We start from the raw sequence: 22,439 nt of genomic DNA, 5'->3' as shown, positions 1-22,439 counted from the left end.
TGGGGAATGCCTCTCAGTACCCATGCTTGGGATATTGTGATGTGCTGGGGAGCTGTTCAGAGCCAGGCGGGTGAGTGCACCGGCTGACCTGGCAGATCTTTTCTATTTCTGCAGTCCGGTCCCTCATTAATCATACATTTCCAAGCGTGTAATATTTCACTTCAAATTTTTCAACTCCCCAGGTACAGGGGGCCATCTCAGACATGATAGCTTTAAAATAGAGCTCGAAAATGAGCTTCCTTTAGGAATAAAAAATTCTGCAAGTCAAATGCTGTTTGGTGTTTTCAGAGCAACCAGATGAGTTTATGAAAGGTGTTGGGTGGTTATGCCCTGATAGCAAGGCAGTATGACTTAGTGGCTTGGATATTGCATCCATTCATATTTCCTAATTTCCTTTCACTCTCCAACCTGAAAAGACAAGATCTGAGATTTTTCTATTTGTTTCTTGTGACTCGGAGCACAAAGGAACAGGCTGCACTGTGTTTTCCAGCAAAGGCAGGCATTGTGGTTTGTAGTATCTGTACAGAATGGCAAGAATAATTTGTATTTCATGCTATATGCATATGGGGACTTCTCCCTATTCATAAGAGAAATACAAGAGAGAATGAGTGGACAGATAGGACTGGAGACAGAAAATGTGCCATTTCTAGGCTTGTGCAGTTTGTTTTCCTGAACAATACCGTTATTATAGCCATTTCTGCAAAACTCCTAGAGTAATATGAAGAGATTGTGATTTAAAAATAATGACATGATTCGGGTCTTTATCATCCACTTCAAAAGGAGCTCCAACAATTTGGTTTGCTGCTTCTTCCTCGAAGCTCGCAACAATAAGATCATAAAATGGAAATGCTCCTATGCCTCCCCCCACTCTCTTCCTCAAAATAGATGTTTGGACCTTTCATTGCTGCTGCATTTTAGACTTCATCTCTAGCTAGAGGCTTCCTTCAAGTATGTAACTGAGAGGCAGAGCGTTCACTTGCTTTCTGAGGCTTTCAGGTTGCCATGTGAAGTTTTAACAAGCTGAAATGTTGACTTCCAGCATTTGGAAAATTGTCACTTTTGTTAGGTCAGTATTGAAAATGATTTCAATAACGTGATGTGGTTATTTAGATCTCTTAGCATCTCTTTGGGATGTCTTGCATGTTGGTAAAATTCTCTCCGAATAAGTTCACATCCAGCTTGCTTTTTAGCAGAAAAAGAACCATTTTGTGCATCATTTTTACTGCACTTTTCATTAGCGAGCTGTTAAAACTGAGACAGATTAGCCTCTTGGGGATGTTTCTGAGCCATGTGGAATGAGACACAAAGCTCTGGGAAGCTCATTACCAGCAAGGTGCAGGCAAATGTGAGGGAGCTGAGGAAACCACAGCAGTAATTGTGAAGGGCTGGAAGGTCTCCTCTTTGAGGAGAGATCAAATGAGCTAAACGTGTAGGTCATCTAAGCAGTTGATAGAAGTAGAGCTCCACAAGATGGGCAATTGAAAGACTAGGACTGTCCACATGACAAATTAGAACATGTCCAGAGGAGGTGAATCTGGGTATTACTGTTCTGGCCTCAGAACAGTGGAACATGCAAAGAAACTGGAAGGCAGCTTATTTAAAATGTGTGACACATTACCTTTTCTATGATTTGCCCGCAGAACTCATCCCTATAAAATTTATTCAAAGCCAGAAGATACCCAGGACTGAAAATAGCGGAGATAGCTGTCTGGATGAAAATGACAGCCAGTAGTGTCTTAGGTTAGAAGAAATTTCAGAGAACGTAGTGATGAGGAAATGCTGGGGAAGTTAATCATGTGCGTAGGTGTTTGCAGGCTTGAAGTCTCTCCTGCACATCAGTGCATAAGTTAATCCACCATGGTGGGGACTGAGCCAAGCTGCCTGCTCAGCCTGTTCCTTGGATGTGCCCCTTTCCAACTCTGGGCTGGGCCCATCCTCTTCTGTTTTGGCTTGGCCATTTTCCTCAATCAGACCTCAGCCCGAACATTTTTGGGAGCAGAGCATCAGTCATGGCGCTGTCCCTGGGGAGATGGGAAATCCTTTCCACATTTGATGGATTTCCCGCTTGGCTTAATTCTACCACGTCAGGAGCTAGAGGCCACCTGTCTCTGCCCACCCTCCAGCCGATGTTGAAGAGATCTGTTTTATTCTAGTGCTTATTCCTTTGCGTATTCCTGCGTGTGAATCTGGCCGCAGTGTCTGTGCACACCGCAACCCTTTGCACTGTGCCAGGCTCAGGAAGGGCAGCACAGGCTGTCTGTCACTTCAGTCCCTTTTCAGTCTGTGATCTAAGATGCAGTACTCCTATCTGTAACTACACTAGTTCATTGGCTTCTCCTTAGAACATGAAAATTATTACAGTTTTCCCTTTAGCTTTTAGTTTTTAATACCTTTTGAAAACCTATGGTAGTCTTTTGGAAGACTTGAGTTATTTTAAAGGAAACCATCTAGGAGCAGTCAGGGCAGTTTGGCCACTATCCTGTCCCAAACAGCGGTCGGTGACATGGTGAAGTGAAGAGCTAGAAGGAACCCAGCAGGAGTACTTGCCTCATTGTACATTTATGGCATCTGTCCATCTGCAGCCCTTGTAGGGCTGGTGAGGATGCTTGGTGCCATGGGAGGTTCCTGCCACCTTATCATGGTCTTGGGAGTGTGAAACCTGGTAGGGTACGTTGACCCTGGAGCGTGCAGAGGGACAGCGTGCTTCCATGGACTTAGTTACAGTGTCTGTGAGTGACTGCTCTGTTGTGCTGTTGTGAACAGCTAACCAGATCAGTACTCGCTGCAGAGCGGGATATGTGTCAGTTTGAAAATGTTCATTCCTCATCAGCTGATTCCCTCTATGTTTGGTGTGGCTTTTCTCAAAATGCAGCGGGTCCCTTTGGGATGAGGTTGGCTCTGTAGAAGTGGAAACGATGATTATCATGGTGTTGCATTTATTTGGAGAGGATGTGAGCAGTTGTCAGACAGCACTACATACCTAATTGGGAATTCAACTTGCAGCTGGTAGATTGAGACTGAAAAGCAGAGCTGTGGGATAGAGATGGGCAGGCACAAAATGCTGAGGCTCCTAATCTTTTACAGTATGTTTGTTTAATACAAAGTGGTCTGCTGAGATTGTTTTGCAGTGTAGAATAATCATTGTGTGCTGGCTAATGGGAGACGGCAAGCTGTTAAAGAGCATCAATTAACCGTACAGGAGGAGGTTATTGAGTATTTTCACAAGCGTTCAGGATGTAAAGAATAAAGAATGTTACTTGACAGTAACCCTCAGAGATTTTTAGCTATTGAAATCTACAAACCGCAACAAGAGTATTTGTGGACATACATATGGTTGCAGAGCTTACTGGGAAGAACAGTGCAAAAAAGAATTTGAGCTAGCTTTCCAACTCCAGATAGTGCTGATACGAAATAAATAGTGCTTTCCTAAACTTGTTCTCTTATTTATATTCATTATTTTGAATTCCCGCTGTTAAATTTATCTAATGTTGTCCCAGGAAATATTGGTCGTCTTTACAGAAGATAGCATGTGCAGTGCCCTTCTGATACTTGGATGTCAGAATTTGTTATACTTCTGCTTCCCTGACTGCTCTTACAGTTAGGCTGTTGTCCTTGTCCTTACAGCTGTGCCTGCTTCAGTATAGTAATTCCTATTCTTGCTATTGCTATGAGTTAAAACTCAAAGCGCTTAGTGCTGAGAGGAGCATGCTCTTCCATCATGTGCCTTGCACAATGGAAAATAAAATTCTCCAATTTTGGCCGGTAGAGAGTATGAAAACTTATGTTTCATTAGGAATACTTTTATACAGCCCTAATAGTATTGTGCCTGAGTTTAATGCAATAAATAAATAACATTTTGTGGGCTCTGTTTGCTGAGTGATTTTGTTCTTTGTAAGTAACAGGAAATTTTTCCCATCTTGGATTCCAGTGTTAAAGCCACTTTGTGCAAACATCATTTTCCATTTATTCATTGGCAGTGGGGAGACCAGATAGCATTGAATTTATTTTTTCAGCTTTGTTTCTTCTAAAGCAGTGTTAGAGAATTGGACCTTGGATATTCTTTTAGCCAACAGCAAGAGATGTCCTGGGATTCCTTGGGGATTATGATAAAGAGGGACCCTTGGTTCTTGGACAAGGGCAAAGATAGACTTCTCTTGGCTTCAACTCTATTCAAATGCCTCAATCAACAGAGGTCTCCTTTAACAGATGGTTCTGCATCAATAAAGCCTTTAACGTGGTAGGAAAAATTCAGAGAAATTTACTCCTTTTCTAATTTGATTTATTTTCTTAATCTTTTTTGAGCGGGGGGTGGAGGAGAATAACACATCAGAAGACTATGGAGAGGATTAATTACTTGGCTGCAAAGGTCACGAAGATACTCTGGTGAAAGACTTGGGATAAGTGAGTGAATTCCTGGTGAAGTTGGTGTCAGTGGGGAAGTTTAACTGTGACTGCAGCCCTCGTGCGTGCAGTGTTTCTTACCATGAGAGAATGTAATCCGAGCCCCTCTATGTCAAAAGCTTCTGAATTTGTTTCAGTAATGAAACCCTCCCGACTGATCTATGGAAAAAATCCTTTTTTCTCCAGATACGGCAGCTGGTTTGACCCTGAGCGCTTGTAGCTTGGCAGTGGCAAAGGCAGGGGGACTTTGCTACGTTAGGACTCTCGTCCTTGCAGCTGGTGCTCCTTTGAGCTCTGACTGATCTCTGGTGCCTCAGAGAGATGCCAAAATACGCCTGACTTTACAGGGAACTTGTCAAAGCCCTAATATGTGAGATACCAATATCTTAATGCCTATCTGCAGATTTAAAACCCCAAGGAGTTGTTCAGCTTCACACATGGCCAGGGAAGGGAGGGGTTGCAGAGCAGTTTCAAGGCTGGAAAGGCTGGTGTCATTAGCACTGAGCTTGACCTGAGCTGAGCTTTGGCCAACGGATTCATCCCTGGAGCTGCAATGAAGCATTTCATGGTTCATTATTCTTACAGTAGGAAACAATGTCTTATTCTGAAGCTGAATATCTAACTCAAATTTTCATCCATTTGATCTTCTTATGGCTTTGTCAGCAAAGTCTGGTCTCTCGCCACTTTCTTTTCCACTTTCTTTTAGGATCTAAACCAAATTATATGTCTGTCTCCATGAATGGAATAGTTTAAGCTCTTGAAGTTTCATATTATAGGGCTTGTTTTCTGGGCTGCAAGTCATTGGGTGACCTGCCTTCCAATTCGACTCTCTGTTTCCCTGTGTTTTTTTGAAGCATGAACTCCGGAACTGTGCACAAATTCCAGGAGAGCTCTGGGATTTGTGCAGGTTGCAGAGGCAACATCGCTTTTCTGAAACATTGCTGCTCTTTGGCTGAGCTGATTTGGCAGCTTGTTGCTGTAGCAGAAACAGAAGATGCCATTGGACCAAGAACTGTTTCCCTGAAGGGCTTAGCAGGGTACCTCTTCTTACGGATGTTTCCCCACTGACAGCTACATTTTGAGATGAGTCACTGAATTCATGTTTAATCCACTGGTAAAGTAAAATTGGCAAGGCAATTATCATCTTGCAAGTTCTTCAAATCAAATTGTTAGAGAACATTAAATCAAATGCTTTGGAGAAATCCCAGTATATACAATTGCTTTTATCATCCATTCTGTGATTCTGTCACAAGAAAAGCTTTGTTTTATTGGGCCTATCTTCAGTGAAAGTGTGCTGCATGGTACTAATTTTGGTCTTGGCCTCTACTTCTTTGTCTCTGCTCCATTATTTTCCTTTTCCTATTTGTTACCCCATAATGAGAATTGAGAATTAAGGAATTTCTAGCTTACAGTTGTCATCCCTACTTTTTAGCATTGCCAAGTACAGAAAGCATTTGCAAACTGAAATAATACTGTTAGTCACGAGGCAATTAATCTGTTACGACAACATGGTGGCTTAAAGCACAACGGTGATGAAGGTCACTCTGCTGGGTCTCCCTTTTTGCTCCATGCATTTTGCTCCGAAGTCAAACCACCCACTCCTCAGTAAGAGGGAAGCATGCAGAGCCCTTGTGTATTAGTCATCAGTGGAGGGGTTGGTGGACTGTGAACCTGCAAACAAATGACTACAGGCAGCTTTTCGGTCACTGGGGCTGCTACCTGATAGAAAGCACATGTTAGCTTCACTTTTTACTGCCACGCACTTAGGTTTACACTCACAGTTGGCTCTCTGCTCTTTGGTACATCCTAATCCAAACATGACATTTTGTGTTGTTTCCTGGCAGGAGGATTTTTTCACAGAAATCTACCATGCTCTTCCCCCTCCCTTTTTTCTTTCCTCTACAGGTGAGAACAAGAGAGGAAGAACTACAGAAGGAGGGGTTCTCTGCCATTGCTAGAAAGATACAGGAAAGTGTTGAACTAAAACTGCTAAATCTTACACACCTTTGTGCTCCAAAAAAACCCCAACTGCATGGTTCATGCAGACTGGTGTTCAGAAGCAAACATCCAGCCAGCAAAATGGGCTTTGGTAGGTCTGTATCCAAGGAGCCTGTTTCAGCTGTCAGTGCTACAGAGGTGATCAGAGAACTGCAGATGAGAGAGGCCAGCCTGGAGAGAGAGCTGAAGCAGCTGCAGGAAGAGTGCAGGCAGAGGCTGGATGAAATTGCAGAAGGGTTGGATGGAGTGATTTGTATCTCCCCTTGAAGAGATAAAGCTGGACTGAGAAGAGCAAAGGAACAGACTGACTTGATCAGAACACATTGTGCAGCTTGGCATGGGGGAGTGCGAGGTGAGGAACCAAATGTAATTTCTAATTTTTAAGCCTGGGAATCATAACTTGTTACTGCTTTGTGACTTGCACTGGGGCCATAACCTCCTGCTTCTCTCTGCAGCCCCTTTATTGCTAACCTTGCCAATTAAATTCTGCAGCAGGCCTTGGTGGGAGTGTGCGTAAATCTCCCTTTTATCTTTCGGATTTCTAGTTCTTCTGCCAAGCACTGGGCTCTTTTATAGTGCTCAGCTGCTAGGCACAGCATATATTGAGGCTGCGCATTGAAGTACTAATTGTATTCAATATTTTCCAGCAAATCGAAGAGTTTGTTAGAAAAATCCAGGTATTGGAGAACATGCAAAGTACCAAGGCTTAGAGAGATGCGAAATGCTCAAGAAAGTGTGCTGTTTTAATTCAGCTAGTTTGCATATTTGTGGCAGCTGTAATGCAGTCACCATAAGGAAAAACAAATGCCTAATAATAAATAAAGCAGCACTCTGATTTCATTTACTGGTGTGATGCACTTGAAGTAATTGGGTTCTCAAAGAGAACAAACTAGAAACCCATTCTACCGAGTTATGAGTCACAATGAGATGACTTACAGATCTGTTATAGGAAGTTTCTGTAAAATAGAAATATGACCTTAACTTCCAAGCTTGAGGAGTCTCCAAGCTCTGTCTCTGGAGGTTTCTTCCCCTGGAACATGCAAATGTTTTTCACTTGGCATTCATTTCCTACCCTTTTCTGTTTTGCTTTCACCAAGGAGTATTTTTATATTCTAGTTGTACACTTTCAGGAATAAATAAATTTTAAAAAACCAGTTTGCTTTTCATTTGTGAATTGCTATGAGCGCTGGGCTTTCCTCCGTCTGGATTTCTGTCGTCTACCCCAGCTCGGTGGTGTCGCTGATTACCAGCTGCTCTTGGCTCACTCAGCAGCCAAATGTGAGGAACCTTTAAGGACCTCTTTCCAGGCATCAGTACGATTGCTGCTCTGCAGGGAGACCATGTGCAGGTGGGAGTGGGTGGACAAGGCTCAGGTCTCCTGGTTTCTGCTGCACCAAGTAAACTTCAGATGCTTCCAGACCCTGCTCATCTGTGCCACCTGTGTTGGTCTCATGTATTTTTTGCAGAAGTGAGTGGCAATACAAATGTCAGTGGAGAGCCACATGGGGAGGGCTGATTTGCCCTGGTTTCACCCAGTTGAACGCAGCATTGCTGGTAGGCCAGGAGTATGCAAGTTCAGTTTAATACAGGCCAAATTTCAGACAGCCTTTCCTCTGCGTGGACCTGGTGGCTTGTCCAAGGACCAAGCTTGAGCAAGGCTGGTGGGAGGTTTAATTCTCAGCTAGAGACCTCAACTCCAGTCAACACTAGAGATGGGACAGCTGCTGGGAGCGGGGTGTTTGTGTGCATTGACCGAGGCTGTCAGTCACAACCAGTGGGCCTGCCGTCAGCTGGCACTGAGGGTGACAAACAATAGTCCTGGAGTATAAAACCCCAGCAGGCTAGTGAGATCCAATTCTGGGGCAGGTGGCCCCAGGCTGCTGCTCTTAGAAGAATAGCCCCATCCTTAAAAAGCCAATCCACAGTGTTCTGCTTTTCAAACCATCTCTGTGGGTGCAGGGTACCAAGCACTGAAGTGTTTCAAGCTGGTACAACTTTGGGAGGGTGTTGGCTCCAGGGCTGCTAAAATTCAGTGCACAAGAGGACTTGTTCAGACACAGGTTTCAGATAAAATTATGCATGAATGTGGAAGAAACAGTATATCCTAGAACTAACAAGAGTGGCAGCACCAGTCTAGCACTCTCTGAGCATTTTATATACTCCTTCAGCTTTTGTACAAGGGAATTTTCATACTGCATCACATTTAGGTTTAAAACATTGCCCTCAAAAGCTACTTTGTTCTCCTGGGATTTTCAGCAGAGTGGGCAAATAGTCTTGAGCACGGCGAGAGCACTCAGATTCAAGTGCAGGTCTAGCTCATGCCTTGCTGTGGCTTATTGGGGTTGGCTTAATGCTGAGTGCCACAATGTATTATGCTGCTGTCCACTTAAACTGACAGTAGTCACTCACGGGATGACTTATTTCCTAGTATCAAATATTTGTCACCGCACAGTACTTAGTGCAGTGTGCTTCAGTGTTCATCCAAGGATCCCGTTTCAGCAAAGACCACAACTGGCAGCGCCCTTCCCCTGCTTGACCCTGAAGAATTATTTTTCTCTCTGTTGGAATGTAAAAATGATGGTGCTTAGTATGTCTGTATATATGTGTGTGATATATGAAAGTGCCTACAGTGGATTGCAGACAGCTGCATTTACCACATGACACAAATCGCTGTACCGAGGTGACCATATGGGAAGCTGTCAGGAGAGCCAACGGGTTGGAGCTGGAGCTGCTTGTCCTGGCATGTACATCGAGAGGGGCTACAGCTGAAAGCAGCTTAAAAGAAGATCGCCTTTCCACCCTTGTTGCTGCACTGGCATTGTGCACTTCAGACACCTTGTGCAAAGAGCATAGGCAAGTATAGTTTTTATTTTCTGGCACCAGTTTCCCACTGCCTTTTGTTTCAGGTACCAATTAGCAGTTTAAACCAGAGCAAATATTCTGCAGTCCCCGTTGAAGGTCAGCAGGGTGTTTTGAGCTGGCAGTGGTTTTAAAACCAATCCCTGCAGCCCCCTCTTTCCTTTGCCCCCATTCTCAGCACCAGCATGGAGAGCACAAAGCAGGAGGTACTTTAAGGGCTTGGCACTCTCACGCACCAAATTTTGGAGGGTGGTTTTCCTGTGAAGGCTGCTTTTTAAAAACCACAGCACCTCTGTGGGAGTTGGACACAAAAGGACTGAGCTGTGGTCATGCCTCAGTGACTGGTTGCAACTTTTGACTGCTTTTGAGGCATATCGATGCATCTGAAATACAGATGCTTTCCAATCCTCGTGAGCTTGGCGAGGCATCAGCTGTCTCTCCAGTACTGCAGGGAGATGCTGTATGATAAACACCACTTAAAAGCCTAAGAAAATTATCCCTGGATTAACACCAGCTGCAATGAGGGCAGGAGAGCGAACTGGGTGATTGCAGTCACGCTTAATGGGATCTAACCTAGGAACAAATAGATGTTTGTCACCTCATACCATTACCATGGCATTTGAAGTGTTTTTCTTCCCTTGTTTAGGCTGACTTCTCTCACCCACCATCACAGCCCACTGGTTTTAAAGGCTGCAATGACCTTCTCGGTCACTGGGGCTTGGCCCTGTGTCAGCACTCAAAGATGCTGTAGAAGGGGGTATGGCTGCCCTGGGAGACATGTGGCTACCAGCAACCAAATGACTGGTTGGTCTCTGGCAGATGCTGCGACAGGCGGAAGATGACTCAAGCGGTACATTTCATCCATCGGCTCAAGCCTGCTCAGTAAATGTTAAGTATTACTTCACAGAAATTGGAGAGTGTTGTAAACAACCCACTACAGACTGACAAGCAAAGCTACAAGCTGTTAAGTGGTTTATCCTTTGCCATATCACCACGCTGGCTGTACATTTCCTTGTGAAAGCAGGAACCTGCCCTAAAATTGTTGATGGAGTTGAACAGAGAAGGGTGGGTATCGGCTGGAGAAGCTGGTAGAGAGTGAGTTGCACATTGTGTGCAACTGGTTGCTAAACTCAAGTGGTGGGGGAAGGCTGGTGGTGATGCTGCCCTAACATCTGGAATAGGCAGCAGGGTTTGTTTTGTTTTGTTTTGTTTTTTTGAAGAGGCTACAGCAGAAGTTCTCCCTGTTGGTGCATCTTAAAGGGAGTTACTTTAGTTTGGGTTTGCATCCAGGGTTTCTAAGTGATCTCAGGAAGAGAGGAGCGTAGTAGAGGCGATGGCCCGTGCTGGAAAAGCGGGAAAGCAGGGTTAAATCAGCACCCGCCAGAGATGCTGCACGTGGTCGTGGGGTACACCTGACAAGGGTCAGGCAGTGAAGAGCCGTCCCAGATGTTCACCTGGTGATAGCTCCCAGCAAAGCCTGTCCGCAGGAAGCCCCCGTAGCAGCTAACCCTCTTTGCGGGGTTGGGAGCGCATGGCCTTTTGCTTCATGCTCAGGTAATGCTTCACTGAAGACAGGTGGAATTACTGCTGCTGTGTTTAAACCACACTCTCTCTGGTGATGGATTGCTTCCAAGTGTAGCCTTAAGAGAAGCTTTTACAGGACTTCTGTATGTGTAGTTTCTGGTAGGCCAGCGTGGAGGTGTTTATAGAAGAGCACGGTTTAACCCGTTTTTCTGATGTAACTGGTGCTTCTTTCCAAACATCTTGCTAGGAAAATGGGATTGGCCATAAATACTTCATTGCCTGATAACTCTGGCTCATACTGTGTAGCTAGAAATATTCCTCCCCAAATAACTGAGCATCAATCAGCTTGCAGTCAAAACAGGAGGTTTACTTTGGAAAAGGCAAGCGAGGCATCTGCAGTCACTGCTCCTGACAACATTGCGCCTGCTGGTAAATAAGGGCTGCAACCTATGTTTAAAAATAAGAGCTGCTGGGAGTAGTGATTTCCAGCCTAGAGTGTTTTGGTTTCCCTGTGGGATTCCTCCACCAGCTCCCGCAGGAGGATGAGCTGGTAGCAGTTGGTGTGAGCATGTGTGCGTGGCAGCGTGGTACTCAGCGGGTGTTAACACATGCCTGAGGGTCAAACTCTCTCTCAGCCACTTGCAGTGAGAGCCTCGGGTCTTTCACCCTTACCCTTTGCCTGCTGGAACCAACAGCTTGTGTGATGCAGTCTGTCAGAACTGCTGCTCCTCGACTGACAGCCCAAGTCCTTGAGGCCGGTGTCCTGTAGGCTCCAGGCAGGGAAGCTTCTCGTCCTCCCAGCCCCTCTGTACCTGCCCTGTGTCCCAGCCGCCAGGCCATGGCCAGATCCCTATCCCTAAGGGGTTTTGTTCCCCAGCTGCTCTGAAATGGGTGACAAGGAAAATGGAGGTGTGCAGCCCACAGGGACCATGTGAGCATCCAGTCTCGTGTAGTGCAGGCTCCTGGCCCGGGCTGGGGGTGCCTGTCCCAGCCCCAGCTTCTGGGTCCGATGGACTTTGTGCGTACGAACGACTCTGCCAGTCTTGCACCATCATCTCCCAGTGACAAGGCAGCTATGCCCCGCTAAACCAAGGAGCTGTAGCAGTCAGGTACCTTCACTGTTAACTGTCCCACCTTATTTCCCAGCATGAATCTTAAGAGTCTGCATCCAGTCCTACTGGTTTGCTTTCTTCTGCAGGGCTGGAGAGCCCTTTTCTCACCAAGAAATACTCCTTGTGCAGGTCCGTCTACACACTGAACGTGAGTAAAGGGAGTGCAAGCACTTTGTAAGCCTGTAAGTAAGGCAAGTTACCCCAAGTTTGACCTTTTCTTGCCCCTTGGCTCTCATTTGTTTCACCCTTTTAAAGTGGGAGGCAGAGGGCTGACCTCTCTTCAGTCCTGCAGGACCCCAGGGTAGATGTTTGTACCTCGGGCAGCCCCCAGCAGCTGGGGAAAGCAACCCCCTGTGGCTCTGGGGGGCTGAAATGGGCAGCAGGGAGGAAGGGGAGAGGCATGGCCCCAGCAGCCAGCCTGGGCTGGGTGGGCAGCCGGGCTGGCAGGGAGCCCTGCTCTCTTGGTGGCTCATGCTTTGGTTTAGCATTAAGTACAGCTAAGAAATATTTGAGCGTTAGCTTTCTAGCGTGGCTGACTGCCTCAAAGACAAGCAAACAAGGAATTTGCTAGGGTAGCTGTCAAAGCAGGCTCTCAGCCCCTACTAACGCTCTCCTTCTCCCATCTGACCTTATTAATGCAGCCCGGTGGTTTTGCAAGCCGCCTCCTTTGCCTTGCAGCAGCCCAGGGCCGCTCTGGAGGGAGCAGAGCTGCCAAACCTCTGGAAGGACTGAATGGCTCAGTGGAGCACGACCCGAGCTCTGGGGAGGAGCGGGATGTGGGGGGTGAGCCGATGCGGCAGGACCGTGCCTGCCCTTGGGCTTGTCTTGCAGGAACCACCAAATGCCCTTTATGTTACAAATACAAATGTGAGCTAAAAAGCTGGTATTTGCTGTTGTTCCGACTGTTCAGCTAGCAAAATATTCTCCCGGACTTGAGGGGTCAAGTAAAGGATTTTGCTTAATCATGCCTGCCTCTTGTCTTCCAAGTGGGATTTGCAGTTTCCCTGGGCCGCACCCTGATGGGTGCCTGGGCTGTGCTAACAGCCGGCTCCCAGGAGGGTGCAGGGCATGAGGGGTCTGGCCATGGAAAGGGGGCAGGCAGAGTTTTTCTCGGGATGCTTTTACGTGAAGGCTCCCTGTTGAACCGGGTTGGCCATGGAGCATAGCAGGGGAGCTGGTGGGTCTCCCAGCCCCCTATTCTTCTGCTGCTGCAGCCCCCTTGCATCCCTTGCCAGGGAGGGAGGAAAGGCAGGTAAAAGCCAGTGCGTTTGCCGTAAGCACAGAAATCGCTGCCTCGTGGGCTGGCCCAGCCGCATCGCTCGACAGCATCAGGCCCCTGTAATGACTTGGCTTCTCCAGGTTGCACCGTTAATGCTGTAAAATGCCTGCTCCTGCCGCGGGCTCAGCAGGGAGCTGGAAGAAGCCTTAGGCTGGCAGTAAGCTCTGAAGCGCAGTTCATCCCGTGTTTGGCATGAGACGTTTGTGACTCCTGGAACAGGATTAGCCCCTGATGTGAGCTGGGAGGAGAGGGTCCCCGCATCAGGTGTGGGAAGGGCCTGGACGTGTGAGGTGCGGACGAGCTGCAAGCCTGGGGAAGTTCACTCTGTGTGAATGCTTCCTGGCCCTGAGACGTGATATTAATTCTTTCTGGTCCTCTAAGTAAATGAGCTTTCCAATTAGCTTTTTTTAAAGGATTTTTCCTGCTTATACTGATTAATATTAAAAATGCTAATATGTATTTTCCAGTGCTAACCACCCGTGAGGAGACCACGCTATCACCCTTGATTAATGCCAGCTTTCATGGTGCTGACATAGTGTCTTCTCTCTTTACAAATCTCTTTTAAAAATGAAAATACACTGTAAAGCCCACAGCCAAGGGTCCAGCCCGCGGGGCTGGGGGAGACGTCCTGGCCAAGGCTGCGTGCCCGTCCCCTGCCTGCTGGGTACCACAGCGGGGGACGGGGCAGCGTGGCCAGGCTGCGCCGTGCACATTGACGTCCCCTATTAATCTCTGGCTCCCCGCAGTTTCAGGACACGCATTTATTTCAGGTTCTTACAGGTTTCCATTTGTATTCTCCCTTTTTCATTGCCACCCTCTCGAGGCCAAGACCAGCAACAAAAGGCATCATAACAATAAAGCTCGATTGCAAGTTATTTACTTGGCATCGTTGCATCTGCCAAACAACGATATTAATTTTGTCTCTCAATGAAGGAAATACTCTGCTGATTAGCCACGGGGGCAGCATTTGTTCTAGAAAGCAGCCTTTAATAGGCGTTTATATCACGCCGTAATTCATATCACTAAGTCAAGAAGAGCTTTTCATTGACGCGCTCAGGGTCTGCGCCTCCATTGCCTGGCCGTGGCCGGGCAGGGGGAGAGTGACTCACGGCACGGGAAGGGCACAAACCTGCGTTCCCGCGGAAAACCAGATGGCCGTGATTTGGGCCGTAAGTGCTGTGGGGAGAGGGGGCTGTAGGATGGGAAGGGCAGGACTGCAGCGGGGAGGGACGGCATCGCCCCGAGCTGCCATCGCCGCGAGGGTGCTGCGGGGACGTGCCGCTGCGGCCAGTCCTGCTGTGGGGGTGCACAGCTCTGCTGCTCCCCTGGGAGCTGCAGTGGGGACGGGGATGGGCTCACAGGGCTGTGAAACTTCCCAGGGAGAAAATTGCAGAGCCCAGGGGGCTGGAGAGCATGCTTTCTGCAAGGGTGTGCCTCTGCCCACCAGCCACGGCCATGTTCCAGCCTCTGTGGCCAGCAGGGATAGGAAAGGGAGTGATTTATAGTCTCACTGCTGAGCAGGGATTTTTTTGCTTGCCTGTTTTTAGTTTTGTTTGGAGATGATGGTGCGTTTTAAAAAAAAAAGATGTGTCTCTTCTACACTCGAAGAGAAAACCTGGGGCTGAAGGTTCCTGGTGCTGCCATGGCGGTGCTTAACACAGTCGTGCCGTGAGTAGCTGATGTGGGGTGCTCCGAGCCTGCGCTGAGGGAGCCGGTGGGGATATTCCCTCCAGTTTCAGCTACAGCTCAGCGTTACCGCCTACGTTGCTGCTGCTCTTGAACACGAGCCCCAGCTAGCCATGCCCTGGGCTGTATCGCCAAGGGCAGCACTGGTGGGTCTGGAGCCCCCCCCGGCAGCTCCCTGCCAGCCAGCTGCCCTCCCCACCCGCAGCGCTGCACATCGCTCCCCTCTCTCAGCACCATTTTTCCAGGCACAGCAATGTGGCACACAGCTTTGAGCTTCGTTTTTTTCTGGCGGGCACCCTATGGAGCACCACGGTGCCCATGGTGGAGCCGCCTTCCCAGGACCCCCCCCACCCCCGGAGCGCTTTGAAGCGGCAGCCCGGGGGTCCCGGCGAGCGCGGGTGGGAGCTGCCTTTCCTCCGCTGGCTGCTCAGGGGGAGGCAAATGCCCCAGGCAATGCTGAGGGAGCAGATGGGATTGAATTTCTAAGGGCAAAGATGCTTTTTAAAATATTTTTTTTGCATCAATTGCTCAGAAATTGTTTGTCTCAAAAGAAATGGGTTAGAACAGAGGACGAAACAGGGATTTTGCTGTTTTGGCTGCAGGGACTCTGTATGCTAACAAATTATCAAAAGGACCCAAGTCCCTCTAAGACTCCCACTGTAAGAGATGCTCCGTCTGCCACTCATCCCCTCCATTGCCACCTCTGGCTGTGAGGACAGGGCCTCTCCCCCTTTCCCCATCTCAAGTAGCAACCCCAGCGAGAAAAAGCCAGGAGGACATCACCAGGCTGCACCTCCTCTCCTTTCGCACGTTGCTTGGGGAACAGAAACCGAGGTGCGTGCTGCTGTCCTGGACCGAGGGCAATGATATGTTCTTGAGCAAGGTGAAGCCGGATGGACCTGGGGGCTCTGCTAGTGGGGCTATGTGGCCGGGGGAGAATGGTACAGGGTGCTCCTGGGCTGCACTCACCTGCTTCATGCTCTACCAGCCTGACCCAGTGAGGACCGAGCTGCTGCCCAGCCCGGCTGTGGCCAGCTCGTCCCCTCTCCTGCCAGGCAGCAGCTGGCAGCGACCCTCCGGGGTGAGCTCGGTGGCCTGGAAGGCTTGCTGGCACATGGGGCTGCTCCCAAATAACCCTCAGGCACCCAGGGAGAAGGTTACTTTCAGGTAGGAGCTTGCTAAACCTGTGGTTGAAACATTACAGCTTTGCTCAGTGGGAGCATTTCAGTGAGATGTAGGTCTTTTCCCCAGCTGTTATTGAAGAACTGCCACAAGCTAGTCCTTGAGGTGAATATTATATTCACAAAATTATTATTTCATAAATTATTTCTTTACTAGTATGAAGGTTTAATGCAGTTTCAAGTGTGTTTCTGTGTGGGAAGTCCACATATTTAGGAATGCTTATTTGATAACTTAAGACCTGTTTATCTGATAACTTAAGACCTTTCCCCACGCACAAAATCCCCATGGTCATGTACGGTTCCCAGGCGGAGTCACGCATCGTCATGTTCATTTGTTTTGAAGAGGTGATACAGAATGTGTACTGAAAATTAAGTGGTGACAGCTGATCTGCCTAACACATTGGTGCAAGTTTAGCTCCCTGGTTTATCAGCCTCCTGAACAATCTGTATTTAATTCTGCATCCCACCTCTCTGCTGACCTTTGAGACCATCTCACGTGGCTACCAATCAAAGGAAGAAAGAAATCAGAAATTATTTCAGATGGGGCTGAAGTATTTAAATCATTTCAGTCTGCAAAATATTCAGTGGAGGGTCTTCTAGGTAACATCCTCAAAATATGGTCCACTAATATGTAATATGTAATCAAATAATCAGGTGGCCTATGGCTTTTTTTGGGGGGGGGGGGTGGCGGGGACGAACAACACACAGGTATTGCTGCTGTCTGCGCATCCCTCACGGTCTTACACTCCGCTTGGTGACACACACACACGAAGGGAAAATCCACGGCATCTCTGCCAGACCTGCACATCCCCAGTGCCCTTTGGCTTTAGAAATAAACTAATAAAGGATAAAAGGGAATTACGGGTCTAATGAAAAGGATTATTTTTCCCCAGGACAGGCCGTGTGCCTTGGTCCCCGTTACACAGAGCATCTCAGAGCCTCACTAAGTGTCAAATGAAATGGGCTAATGAAATGGATTAGGATCTTAACAGAACATTTGATTAGTGAAGCTCTCACCTCCAGGCACTCTCTCATGTGTGTTAATGGGCGCTGCGGGGGACGGCTGCCTAAATGAGCCTATTAATGGGGAAGAGCTGATGCAGGCCCCCTGCCACCGTTGGCCGCAGCCAGTTTGGTTCGCCTGGGCTGCAGCCTGAGCCCCCGGCAGCCCGCGGGGAAACCCGTGTTTCTGTCCAGCGTGGGAAAGTGCACTTTTGTGTAGGAAAAAAACCACCACCAACAAAAAAGTAAAATAATAAATTTTTTATTTGTTGGTGAAAAAAATGACCGGTCTGGCCTTAACTTAAAGGACACCACTCTAGGAGGGACTAACATTTTGTGATGGGTGGGGATTTATGAGTAGAGCTGCTGTGCTAAATGTATTCGTGGAGCCCTTTAAGAACGTACCGCCATAATTCCTAAATACTGGCGTACCACCCGTCCTCCCCAGTGGCTGGACATCACCAAGGTCTCAGGCACAGGGAGAAATGCCTCTGCGTTAGCGGTGCCTTCTGCTGTAATTAATGCTTCCTAGAGTGGCGCAAGGGTGAAATCAGTGTCTTCCGCTAACTAACATGATTACGCACAGCGCCTGCTCCTGCTGTCCTTGAGGCCCTGGAGGAGGATGTGACGGGAGCGTGGGGGCTGGGGGGAGAAAGGAACCGCTACTGCCCTGCCTGCAGGTTGGGCAATGGAGGGTTAAATACATTAGAGGGATGTGAACACCGGTGCATTTCAGGCTGCATCTGGAGCGGGTGAATAATTCCTTAACCTATTTTCATAATGTTTCTTATTTCAGTGTCAGGCAGTAAATAATACAGAGCCATAAACAGCTAGGATGCTGTAGGGAGCCAGGAGTTATAAATTGCTGATGCAATAAGCTATCATGTTATCTTAAAGAAGGGATTTAAAATATATAAATGAATAAACAAGCAGGGCTGGTTTTTTTCAGATGGCTCCAGGATCCAGCAGATTACTGAGAAAAGGAGTCCACAAGCAGTCAGCCCTGCACATGGCTGCTGTCTGCTGTGAGCAAGAGTTTCATCGTCCCATCCCATGAGTTGCCTCTGACTGGGGCCTTTTTTATAGTATTTGTCAATTAAAAGCAAAATAGTTGAATAGCTAACCCCATGACTGCTTTTCACATCAGCTGTTGTGGCAAAGTGCCTTCTCCCCAGAGTTTTTCCTTTTTCTGAAGTCTGATGAAATCTCTGAAATTATGTACTGAGGGGATTACCAGCAAGCCCCAGCCCAGACACTCACTGTGCTGTAGGATGGCTCCGGGTATGATGCTCCTCCCTGCCGCAGCAACAGGGTGGAAGGTGGCCAGGCTGCCCTTAAAAATATTGGGGAAATTGCTAAATTTAACAAAGCTGGGGGGAAATAAAGAAGCCTGGCTCTGTTTGTGCAGAGGCAGGTGCTGCCAGTCCATGGTCACCATGTCTGGGCTCCCGTCCTGGCTGTGCAGCATCTCCTCCTGCACACCGGGCAGCGATGGTGGCACCAGCCCCGCTGCAGCAAGGTGCCAGCGAGAGCAGCCCTCGAGGCACTACCTGGGCAGCCTAAACAGGTACAAAACAGCTCTTGAGGAGCCTCCGAAAATTAGGATTCAAAGTAAGGGTGGGCTGGAGCCCAAAGAGCCCCTCATCCAAGCCCGGGCGAGGGTCCCCAGCTGTCCTCCTCCAGCCCTGCCTGGCATCCCTGCAGGTGAAGGATACATTTTGGCAGCTGCCTGGGATGTTAGGTACAGATCTCTGGGGCCTGAGAATTGTTTCAGGAATTTGGCTTGCCGTTTGTAATGCAATTAGTCATTGGAATAACGTTAGCAGTGCCTGATGTCACCGCCGTTTCCATGGCAATGGCCAGATTCCCGAGGCAGGCAGGAGGATTGTGCGTGTGCCCAGGAGCTGTGGCATGGGGAAAGCGGGAGAGCTACCAGTCCCAAGCCAGAGCCCGGAGGTTTCCGAACCATCGCACCAGCAGTGCCGACCCTGCCAGTGCTGCAGCCCTTGTGCCCCTTCGCACGGCTCTTCTGCAGCAAAGCCCAGGGCGGCTCAGCTCCGGGCGGTGAGGAGCCGACATTCCCGCTCCATCCCTGGTGGTGCTGTCCCTGGAGAAGCTATGAATCCCTCTGCTTGTTGGCCCGGACTTGGTGGCACAGGGCCATCCCAAAGCAGAAGGGTCCCAGTCCCTTCGGTCCTGTGTCCTTTGCTAGCTGCTAAATGTTGCACGGGGAAAATTATGGCAGGAGAGGGAATAAACCCAGAGCAGTGCCGTTGCCCACGGAAGGGGAGCGTCTCCCAGGTGTAAATGCCTGCAGGAGGGACGCCCTATGCTCTGCAGCGCCAGCCGGAGAGCAGGGGGAAGTGACAAGCTGCTTATTAATGACAAATGTCATTAGAAATGTTGTGAAGTACAAGGTCAGGTGAGTTATGGCCTAACTTGTATCATATTTAAGTGTGCCAGCTCAATAAGGCTATTTATTCTGCTTTTCACCCTACGTGCTAGGTTAGCACTGAAGTGACACCTTCTGTCCGGAGTTTGCAAGACTCCAGGTATCCCGCGGGTACCTGGAAACCTGCCGGGAGGGGAGCAGAGCCAGGCTGAGCCTCAGGATGCAGAAACAGCACCAAAAGCCCCAGTTAGGAGCGGAGAGTGAGCAAAGGAGCGTGGCTGCATCCCTGCTTCACAGAGAAGGTCTGCCCGGTCTATCTCTTGCCTGAATTAACCCCCTTGGTGAAGCTGGAAGAGGAGCTCTGCCCAGCCAGCTCGGTTCCTGATTCCCTGCTGCCAGCCTGCATTAGGAGTTTGGGAAACCTGTGAGAGCCTGTTTGCATCCCAGCAAGGTATGACGGGCAGGGCGGCCACTTTTCCACTGCCTGAGCATTGAGATCTAATTCATGTTGAGGGCAAACTTAGCGAGCTGGTGGAGAGCATCTGTCAGCGAGGTACAATGAAGGGAGGGAGCATAATGCAATTGCTTCATTTGAAGCAATTAGAGCGGAGCAAAAACATGTTTTTATAAACGGACTCAATATTGGTAAGTAAGTGATGCACGGCTGCTTTTTGTTAGCGCAGAGTCGAAAAGCAATTTTCCTGTGCGTTAGGGGCAGTGCAGAGGTCTAACTCGTTTGCGGTGTGGGCCGCGGTGGGAATTTTTGGTCTGCATTGGAATGAGCTGCTCCGTTTCCCGGTGAATTTAGAAACAGGCTGAGAGCAGGGAGGGGGGGCAGGAGGCAGCTCCCAGGAATTGCCGCCAGGCTCTCGATGGCACTTGGCATGGCTCAGGTCACAGCAATCCTGCCTCAGCAGCATTTATGCCATTGGATTTTGGACCATCCTGTCTTCTTGGGCATCTTCTGGCCCAGAAACTACTGCCGGGGAAGGATGCAAGGGGACGCTGGTGCCTGCCGGGGTGCAGCGCAGGATGCTGAGGGACATCCCTGCATGTTATTTAAGTCAGCTCTTGGAAGAAAGGTTTTAAGGAAAACTGGAAGTTAATCCCATTAATCCAGCCTCGGGATCAAGGCTAGGAGAAGACAGGATGATGTGTTCAATCTGCGGATCAGGAGATAGCAGCAAGAACAAAACAGCATGAAAGTGCTGCTGTTTCTTCTGGCGCTTAGAGATGGGGCCAAGGAAACTGATACCCAGCTGAGGCCTTTTGCATGGCAAAGATCACGTGCAGGAGTCTGAGAGGCTTTAAGCTGTTGCTACAACAGTACCTGATAGCCCGAGGTGTTTCTATACCTGTAGAGAAGAGAATAATAATAATAATAAAAATGAGGAACATTTAAGGTAATTAACGCTCTAAAAAGGACTGAAAGGCTGATTCTATCATTTGTGTGGGAAGTGCAGGGATGGTTTGTACCCAGTAAGGTCGCAGACACGTCCAGCTGCCTGCAAAGCCATCACCGTCTCCCTCTGCCCACACCTCCCTAAAGCACGGCTGACACGGTGCCAGGCGCGGCGGTGTGACCTGCGCCCCTAAATCCAGGCTTGAGGGGGCAGACATGTGATGGAGACCCGGCCTTGGAGAGCTGCAGCTGCCGTGGCCAGCGGTTTGGTGGACTTGTTCGGTGGGGCTGAGCTGCGCAGCGGCAGCTGCCCTTTCACAAGCACATGTAGAGTTATTTTGCAAGGGACGTCTGTGTTTGCAGCCAACGGAGGGCTGGGGTAAGGAGTTCACCATGCACAAATTGCCCAGCCACGGGCTTCTCCACAGTGGAAACAAGAGGTGAACATCTGGAGAGCATCAGCTGCGAAGGGGAGGAGCGATCGCATAGGGAGATCGTTAGCTGGAAAGGAAAATGGGAAGCAAAGCGTTTCCTTTTTGGGGGCCTTTTCTGTGCTGGCTGTGGGTGCCCTGTGTGGGACAGCAGCTTTGACCAACAGCACTGGTGCCTCTGCAGCATGGTATGGCACAGCTCGGCTCGGCTCGCTGCCAGTGTTTCCCCCAGCTTGGTGGCTGCACTGTGCTGGGTGAACTAGGAGCAGGTTTGGGTCGGGGACACTGGTCCCCGTCCCATCAGCCATGTCCATGCCAGCTGTGCACAAAGGGACACGAATCTGGATCTGTGCTCGGGGCAGCCCACAGATGCCCGGGCAGTTATGCCATCTGGTATATACCAGTATGCCTGTCTGGTGGGCAGACCGGGGCATGGTGCAAGGCACCGGGGAGAGGCTTAATGTCTCTGGGACAGCAGCATCTTGTGATATTTATCCAGCCTCTCTTGCTCTCATCCCAGAGCGCCTACACTGACAGCCCTGGTTTAAAAGTTGCAGGCTGCGAGATTAATTGGGCTGTCAATTCTTTTTCCTGCAAATGAACTATCCAGAGAGTCTTTTCCAAGGTCCTATTTGCGGTAGGCAGAAATGTCATTTCAATATTTGGGGAGAAATATGGATGGGAGCTTTGTGAAACAGAATTTATATCTTACTTGCTCTGTTTTAAAGCTGAAACTAATTGGAGCAAGCCTCAATGGCTAAGGAGCCGATGTGTTTGATTGATTTGAATTACTCCATAGCTGTAGGGTGAGCTGAACCCTAACTGATGCACGAGTTTTCCCGTGGGATGGGGCAAAAAGCGAGACCTCCCACCTAGAAGGAGAAGGGGGCTCTTTGATGTCTAATATACTTTAAATTCAGGTCAAATCTTCTCTTGCCTCTGGGGGTCTAAATATACCAACTGTGGGAGACTGAAAGAGTTACTGTCTCAAACATTGTGGTGGGGCAAGTTCTGCTTAAAGACAAACCCTGCACAGCAAGGAACCAAGGGGAAAAGCCCATCAGCTCAGACATCAGCAACAGGAGGGGGAGGGCGTGCTGGAGGGTGAGCAGCTCCCTGTTCTGATAAGCTGTTCTGATACAAAGATCAAGCAAAGGCCACGTCTGCAGGGA

The 22,439-nt window shown here is 48.8% G+C and overlaps 1 protein-coding gene across 2 annotated transcripts in view; it reads left to right on the top strand.

Moving 5' to 3' along the window:
• Window positions 1-7,553, top strand: part of TEDC1 (tubulin epsilon and delta complex 1) — a 76,803-nt gene extending 69,250 nt beyond the window's left edge. For both annotated transcript variants that reach the window (XM_052802037.1, XM_052802036.1), the window contains one exon: window positions 6,307-7,553. In XM_052802037.1, the coding sequence (XP_052657997.1) occupies window positions 6,307-6,666 (360 nt within the window). In that variant the 3' untranslated portion in view covers window positions 6,667-7,553. The remainder of the gene's footprint in view (window positions 1-6,306) is intronic.
• The last annotated feature ends 14,886 nt before the right edge of the window (window positions 7,554-22,439 follow it).

Source organism: Harpia harpyja, chromosome 11 (assembly GCF_026419915.1).
Source record: "Harpia harpyja isolate bHarHar1 chromosome 11, bHarHar1 primary haplotype, whole genome shotgun sequence".
NCBI lineage: Eukaryota > Metazoa > Chordata > Aves > Accipitriformes > Accipitridae > Harpia > Harpia harpyja.
The sequence above is the reverse complement of the archived record's forward strand: the minus strand, read 5'-3'. Positions and strand labels throughout refer to the sequence as shown.